The sequence below is a fragment of the Mus pahari genome, chromosome 3 (assembly GCF_900095145.1).
Source record: "Mus pahari chromosome 3, PAHARI_EIJ_v1.1, whole genome shotgun sequence".
Lineage (NCBI taxonomy): Eukaryota > Metazoa > Chordata > Mammalia > Rodentia > Muridae > Mus > Mus pahari.
The window spans coordinates 51719217-51728008 of NC_034592.1; the positions used below are offsets into that span (position 1 = coordinate 51719217).

The 8792-nt window shown below is 37.9% G+C and overlaps 1 protein-coding gene across 5 annotated transcripts in view; it reads right to left on the reverse strand.

The window, feature by feature from the left end:
* The window catches only part of Scn3a (sodium voltage-gated channel alpha subunit 3), a 106739-nt gene that overhangs the window by 23697 nt on the left and 74250 nt on the right, over positions 1–8792 (reverse strand). For all 5 annotated transcript variants that reach the window (XM_029536043.1, XM_021192861.1, XM_029536045.1 and 2 more), the window contains exons 18-20: positions 2785–2905; positions 1472–1626; positions 589–762 (exon numbers count right to left, since the gene is read on the reverse strand). In XM_029536043.1, coding sequence (XP_029391903.1) covers positions 589–762; positions 1472–1626; positions 2785–2905 — 450 coding nt within the window. The remainder of the gene's footprint in view (positions 1–588; positions 763–1471; positions 1627–2784; positions 2906–8792) is intronic.

An 8792-nucleotide genomic window follows, 5' to 3' on the forward strand; every position in this document is an offset into this window, starting at 1 on the left:
CCTCCCCTCCCCTCCCCTTTCTTTTCTTTTCCTTTCTCTTCTTTTCTTTTGAAAAATGAGCTCCAATCTTAATTGCATCGAGAAAGAAAAAGCTTCTCCTCTTTTATTGCTAAATGAATTAAAACCAAGTCTGTAAGAAGAAAGCTTTGTTCTCATTACTAAAACTAAGCCCGCCTTGCTATTAAGAAAAGACATGATCTGCCCCATGGTCAGGAGAAGCCTGCCTGCTCCTTCTGCTCTCTCTGCAGCTTCTTCTTTTGTCCCCTTTCCCTCTGCATTCAGCATGTTGCTCTCTTAATTTTTCTTTCTTTCTTTCTTTCTTTCTTTCTTTCTTTCTTTCTTTCTTTCTTTCTTTCTTTTTTTTGATTGGATATTTTCTTTATTTACATTTCCAGGTTGCATGCGAGCTAGGATTCCCTGTGGAATTTACTGCAGGCTTTGTTGCTGTTGTTTGTTTGATTGTTTTACTTTAATCTCCACTGTTACATCAGCACGAATGAACCAAGGTTCTCAGTGCTAAGGTCTCAATCACAGAAGTATATGGAAACTCATTCTTAAGAATTCCTAGAAATCAACTCTGATACTCACATCAACAATCAAGAAGTCCAACCAGCACCAGGCATTGGTGAAATAGGTTTGAAATCCATAGGCCACCCATTTGAGGAGCATTTCCAGGATGAAGATGTAAGTGAAAACTTTGTCGGCATACTCCAGCATGGTTTTGATCGTCTTTCGTTGCTCAATGTATATATCTTCAAAGGCCTGTGAATCAAGAAAACTTTATTTACTTTAATGGTCTGACTTCCCAAAACATTTACAAAATTTCTAGTGTCATATTGAGAACCAAGCAACACTTAGAGGAGTATTGGCTTAAATTACTCAAATATTTTTCCATCAGGCAGAAGCTAAAGACCAAAGCTAACTGGGGAATATTGGCACAGGAATGTTGGCATCTATATTGATTTTATATATACTGTTATCTTTACTTCTCACCCAAAAGCAGCTACCTCAATCACTGCCAAAAACATGCTTGCATTCATGGAAGATGAACTAAAGACATCTAGTTCATAAGAGATAGAACTCACTTCTTCCAACAATATCTTCTGTAATTATTATTAAAGAATAATTTCATTGTACATAAAGAAAGCAAGGTTCACAGATAGTCCATAAGTACAATTATTAAGGCAGCCTGGGTGACATTTGTCTGGGATGCTACCAGAGCCAGGGGAATGTCCCTGCAAATGGTATGTCAGCAAGCAAAACAGCTGGTGGGCAAACAGCAGACGTGAAATCCCTTCTGTCTGTTTCATGGTTCTGACTTGTCTTGAACACAATTTTACAGAGTTCTCAGCTCTGCATGACAGAGATATACCTATTCTTTTGATTTCTAAACTGAGTGGGCACTTTTAGTATCTCTGGGGAGCTGGATACTTCAGCAGAGCTTGGTTCGTGCCAATACACAATCACTTACCAAAGCACCACTACTGAGGAGAATCATGAACACAATGAACGTCTCAAACCAGTTATGTTCCACAATGCTATAGCAGGTCTTCCTAAGATTCCACCAGATTTTTCCTTTACCTTCTTCCGTACTTACTTGACAGAAGGGAAATTTTTTAATGCATCCTAAAAGGCAGTATTAATAAAATAAATTAGGGGAATAGACTTTGATCATTAATATGAAAAAAATAACATTTTTACTTCTTCCTTACCCCAACTCTAGCTCATTTTATAGGTAGCTGGCTGCTTTCCTGCCCAGTTTTGTTTCAACACTCTCCTATATAATGAGCCATACTTAGATTTATAGATTTAGAATTTATGGAATTTCCATACATTTGCTTGAGTTAAAATAAAATGGTTTATATTTTTCAATACAGTGATTTTAGAATCACTTTGCCTTGAGGCCACTAAGGAAAATAGAGTCCTTTTTCATCACACTGGTTTGGAGAGCAAAGCCAGATATGCAAGTTGTTTATGAGTATTCCCATGTGACCCTGCATACTTACTCCCTTCTTTTCAGGCATAGAAAACCCCACTGCCTCCCTAGGTGTCAGCCACTGTCAGTCTTCTCAAGCTAATTTATATTCAGCCTCGCTTCTTTTCTTAGTCACACCTATGACTCATTTTGCAGTCCGCGCCTCTTCTTCTGCTCTCTTCTTCTCTGCCTCCTAGACACCTTATGATTTCCAATTTCTGTCCAATCTGTTGCTCTCTCTCAGCTACTACTTGTCGCATCGAATCCCAACACAACGAATCAATAAATCTTTGTTATGAGATGAGCTGGCCACGAGGAGAACCACATGGCCGCGTGCCAACACTCTATAGCACAGCATCATTTCCAAACAGCTCTGGTCAGAACGCAAATTAGACAAATTTGGAACTAGGAGGAAAGAGTATAGTTACTGTAGCTTGTGTAAGTCCAGCTACTCTACTCCCTGTGTATTTGGAAGGAACTGTCATGTCAGTGATGTGACAGTCCAGAATGATGTGCCTCTCAAATGCTATTACATGCTGAAGGATAAGGACAACCAGAGCAAAACAGAAGAAACAGCAGGAACAACGTATGTGCTTCACATGCTTTGTCCAGACACAGGCTCATCTGTAGTCTAGTCTGGAATTTTTAAGATCTGAAGCAACTTAAGACATACAGGGTGGATGGAGCAGGGCAAACAAAATAAACATGCCCTCGCCGTTTTTTTGTTTTTTTTTAATGTGTCTCTTTTAAATGAGACTTATTCAGATTCTGTAGGGATGGAGCATTTCATCAAGTTAGAGTTTCTTTACCTTCAGTAAAGCAAGCTTCTGGCTTAAGGTCCTCTTCAGGTTCAATTTCAGCTTGTTCACCTTCTCGGGGCGGAGCAACATCTACTGTGCTTCCTTCAGAAGAGCTGGTTGCATTTAATTTCTGGAAACAAAGCCCATGTCAAAGACGTGACTCTCTCCCCCTTTACTCAAGTGACCAGGAAACATTCTGTCATGTGGGGGGCGGGGGGGAATGGCACTAAAAGTGACACCTTTAATTCTACAGGTGGTGATACACTATTAACACGAGCAAGGTCTACTCTTTAGACAGAAAGGACAGGGGTTAGTGTGGATACCTAGAAAGACAGACACACTTGCTTTAGAATCTTCATTGGCCCATGAAGGCCATGTGCAAACAACTACGAATACTACAGCCACATCAAGAAGGGTCTCATAAAGTTCAGGATGCTCTCATCTACTAAGCATTATTTTAATTAAATGCATCAGATCAGATCACAACTTCCACCTCTTCAGATGGAATTTTTCAGAGGGCCAGGAACACCGTCAGTTGCTTCTAAGTACTGTCCGTGTTTCTGTAATTTTAGCAAGGCAGGGCTACAGGTTAACATCAATCATACTCATTCTGGCTCAGCTTTGAGCTATATTTTTCTCTAGCTTACATAATTTTCTCCTTACTTTACTAGAAGAAAATGATGGATCACCCCCTCTCATTCTTTTTTGAACATCATAAATGAATTCAATCCTTGCAAAGAATTCTAAATGAAATGGAAATTTCTCCATAAATGACATTGTCTGGAATCTTTATTAGGAGCTCATTCTTAATGCAACGTATGATCAGGCTGCAAATTTTTTCCTCTAAATAAATCATTGTGACACGGTATATGGCAAGAATAGCCACATTAATGTTGCCAAAATAAATATCTAATAAATTTTCTAGGGTCACGTGGGAACATATCACAGATGTGCAGCGTTTTATGGAAACTGAGGCAAAAGCATGACAGACAGTAAGGCTTAGGGAATGTAAAGCTTTTAGGATGGAAGACCATCTCATCGACAGACCAATGGCTTCAAAGCTCCACTGATTTCAGCGGCCCAGTGTTTGGATCACAGTGTTCTAGCTTTTGGAAAGAATGGATGTGCTATCTAAAAAGACCAAAATGCTTCCCTAAACAGAATTTCTATTCGGAGGAACCTGGCTCATAATTCCTGACTTATCCTAAATCTCAAGGCCGATATGGTCTTCATATTTTTGAAATGTGAACTAAAAATCAAAGAGTAATTTTTGGATAGTGATTGCTTCCTGTGTTGTTATTTTGAGTTAGCCATGCCAGACTAAATATTTAATAAAATATAATAGTTATATGTATTAATATATCATCCCTTATAGGAAGTAGTATGCTGGAGAGTGGAGCCATTTGATCATTTAGAGTTGATGGGTCTTAGAATTGTCATACAACTCAAATTTTTACCTCAAATCTCTTTACGTTGGGAAATGTGGGAAACTGAGACAGACTTTCTCCTCCCAAGCTTTTTGGGTTCTTTCAGCCAGGATATTTCTATTCTTAAAAAAGGAAAATCCCAGGAAAGCTGCGACTGAGTATAGTTGTAGCAGCTTCTGTTGTAACTCAGGGCATACTGGGTAATTGGTACCAGCACTCAGCTTTACCAGTGGCTGATGGGGTGAATGCTATGGCTTTTGATGAGTGGGCACAATCATGCCACTGTATAAATAGCACTGGTACGAAGCCAAAGAATTCAGAAATTAGTCATAAAAGAGGTTCATGTTCATCGTCACCCTCTTGGTCAGCTATGCTCAGTAATGTCTTCTGAGCATGGTCATGATCTACCTTCTCCATAAATTCTGTCTCACATGACTGCCTCAGTCAAATGTTGTCGTTCATTTAGCTTGCTACACTTTTGCCTTTGGCCAAATATGCTCATTTATACATGTGTGTGTGCATGTTTATAATAGAAGAGTGAACAGATATACATGTATATGTCTACAAACATATACTTGCACAAACATACCAAGTACAAAGTACACATACATATTAAGTATGAAAATGTCAACTATATAAGCAAATATGGAATAAACATTAAATCTTCATATTGCTTTTTATGAAGAGTGAATAGATGAATGTATTTTTATGTTACTCTTATAGAGAAAATTACAAAGTTTGGATCACTTCATCTCTACTTTTTGATAAATTATGTGAATGCATTGACTTGAATAAAGTCTAGCAATATTAGAAAATATTTTTAATGAATATTAGAAACATATACTTCCAAATGTTTTTCTATAATACCAGACATTCAATAAAGAATATTGAGGGAAGAATATTATTACTATTATATACATATACATGCATGTATGCTTTCTCAAGTGAATATTTTTAGAAAATATACTTACCCTTCACTTCCTATTAACCAATGGCATTACATTTAGTGTTCAATCAAATTTATCTTACCAATGCTACACTAATATCCTATACTTAAATACAAATACTTATTTAACATACTGCTTCATAGTAAAATTAATACTAGCAACTAACCAGGATGACTAGCTTGCCCAGTGTGGACTACTGGATGAAAGTTTGCTATTGTGCTGGCTTAAGATGATAAATGTAAAGCTATAGCTAGTACATTTGGATATCATAATGTCCATATCCAGTTGGCTCTGGAGATAATGTATATGTATCTTAGAGAGGAAACTTTTCTATCCCCCCTCCTCTATATGCCCAGTGCTCTGATATTTAGCAAGTCTTAGAAATAGGTGGGGAAAAAGATTTTGTCTTCTTTCTAGTCTTGTCTAAAGAGCAGAACTTGCTTATGTGGAGAGCTGTTTTGTAGCCATCCAAGAGATTTCCTGGTTATTAAGCATTTTTAGCTTCAGCCCTGGGAAGATTCCCAAAGGATGTACAGAGGGCTTCTTATAAGTCCTTAGGATTTTCATGAACCAAAGTTTCTGTCTCATAAGTGTTTTACAGGAGGCTTCTCCTCTCTGAGGGTTTAGAGTGAGCTTCCACAAGTCAGAACTCTAGTCCTACTGAGGTCTCGTTGGTGAGCAAGGCCACAATACTCTTTGAAACCCTTGGACCATATTTTGGTCATAGGAAAGTATGAATATTTTATTCTGTAAAACTACAAAAATCTTGTTTAAACTATGTGAAGACATCAAAGGTAGCCATGTTACTTACATTAGTACATGAACCCATGAGTTGAGTTCAGATTAAGTGACATAAACTGTTCAATATACTACCTGGTATTCTTGAGTCACTGAACACATGAAGAAATTCATATCTGCGTTTTCAAATCACTATTTTACTTTCTAGAAAAATAAGCACTTACATTCTAGACATTGGTATAAGAACAACCTGTACTAATTCTATACACTGTTATAATACAAATGACTACTTACTAAACATTATGAAATTCATACTCTAGCAAAGGGTACAATTCTTATCACTATGCCAAAACGATTACCAGATTAATTGAAAAGCATATGACTTATTTAAAAGCAGTGACTGATGATATATATATATATATATATATACAAAGGAAAAACTTACTTTCATTTATATTGCCAGAGTTGTGATACTACAATGATGTCAAAAGAGCAAAGAAACCAGAAATGAAATTTACCATATTAAATTACATCAATACACTAAGTAGCCAAAGTTAATACTTGTTCCAAGGTAGTTAGAACAAATGAACATATCTGGGAATATAGGCATAACAGCAGAAGTCCTCCAGATAAGACCATATAGTACAAGTTCCGTCTTGCTTCCTTGTACTATTTTCTCCTTAACCTGTCCAATATTACATGGCCCTTAAAAGTGAGAGTCTTCCATCCCTTGTAGAAACTGCTGAGTCTACAAAAGGATGATGGCTCAGGCTCTATGAATGCACGCTGGAAGCAGGATTTAAGATGCAACATTCTCCAGGCCGAACCCAGCTGCAGAAAACATGCCTGGCTATAGCAGAAGCCTGGCGCAGTGCTGTGGAAGCGCTCGCTGATCCAAGAACCATGCGCTCACACATGGCACCCGATTACAATGCTTTCGAGGTCAACTACAACTACCACTCACCCAGAGGCATGGGTTATCTCAAAAGAGGAATGACAGAATTAGCCGCCAAACAGGCCACGAGGACGGTTTTTGTCCCCAGATCACGTGAGCTGATAGAGACCGTCCTCTCTAGAGGAAGAGCATGAAGAATAGCGCTCTTGAAGTTCTGTCCAATTAAATAATAGAATTTAACTTTCAGAGATGGAAGAGAATGTTAGCAACTGGCCTACTTCCACTGAAATGCGCTCACATTTCATTCATTTTTTTTTTTTCAATCAGTGCTCACATTGTTTGACTCTTACAAACTGCTGTATGGTTCAAGAGACAAAATAAAAGATTCAGCCATTACAGATTGCCTCAAATATCGAGCCATTACTCTCAAGAATTCTCGATTTTGTCACACAGGTAGACAAAGAAAGTCTTTTAAGGACCTGGTGTGATAACTTGGATATGAAAATTCATATCCTGGTTTAAAACATTTTATATGAACAACAAGCAGCCATATACTGAGACCATTTGTTGCTTGTCCAAGGCAAGAAGTGACTAAAACCAATAACTCACTTTCCATCCACTTACTGAGTGGTTAAAAAATATAAACTGCCACCATCTGGTTTCTCCTTGACATATGTTAAATGTGCAATACCCTTAGTGCTCCTTTTATGTAAAAATAGCCATATTCATAAAAGCATAGTATGTAAAATGGAAAGTAATTACATTGTAGGTGAAGAGTAAGGTTAAGGGCATTGAGAAAGCAAGCGAGAAAGACCACTTAGCCAGAAACGGGAGATAAACATTTCCATCAGAACCAGACGTAATTGGGGTTTCCTCCACAGAAAAACACCAAGACAGTTCTTTAAAGGTTGAGATGGGTTAAAGTGGCTATTTACATACCCATCTCTGCCTCTTGAAATGTTATTTGAAAGACAAGTCAAGAAATCAAAAGCTAAAGTCCTTTCCCATCGTTTATCAATGTCTGAAAACAACACAGTGCCTTTTCCAGTAGGCTGTAGGCTCAAGAACCCAGTCAAATGCCTGTTCTTTAAAATTTTTCACAAAAAGCTTCAGAAATGAGTCTTTCTGCAAGGAACATGATGAGACCTACAGCTTCCCAACACTCCTTCATTCTGTCCAGCTAAATCAACAGCAACCGTGTTTTTCCACTTTTCATTAAAAAATATTTTTGAATTGGTAGGACTCAACAGTTAAGTCTCAATGCTTTTATAGGAGAATGGATGTATAAATTAAACTCACAGACAAATGTAAATTTAAAGTAGATTTTAGCCCATCAAAAGTCCAACATTTAGCAATGTTTGATTTCTGGTTAGTTTTTGCCCTAAAACTTTCACTTTGGCCGAAATCAGTAAGCAACGGCACCAACAGGAGACGGTCACAGAGGAAAGACTGAGGTAACCCAGACTAACGCAGTGTTTGCAGGAGATGACCCTGCTCCTCAGAAAGCTATAACCATCAAAACAAGCCAATGCGCTAAGGTAGAACATTTAGGGAAGGACTAATGTACACAGGGAAAACACCAAGTCAAAAACAATTAAAATCAAACAAAACCCAAAAGCAAGTATGTTAGAGCAATGACTTAGTGTGCCTTGTGTGTCACATGGCACATGCTCACAGCATGGAGTCTTCCTTTGGTTTACTTTAGGATGATCACCGTGTTTTTATCAGACACTTGACTGAAAAGTTTTCCAAACTCTTCAAAGATACCTGGTGCTCAAATGCACATTCAGCCTAATATCTGGCTTTATCAAGCTCTCACTATTCTCCTGTTGCTTTTAAAAGAGCCTTTCTGAAAGCCTGAAAGCAAACATTTCCATCTGGAGCCCGGGAATTGGTTCATTTGAAAGTGATATTCATTGATCTGAATATAATGACTTGAAAATGGAAGTACTTTCTCTCTCTCTCTCTCTCTCTCTCTCTCTCTCTCTCTCTCTCTCTCTCTCTCTCTCT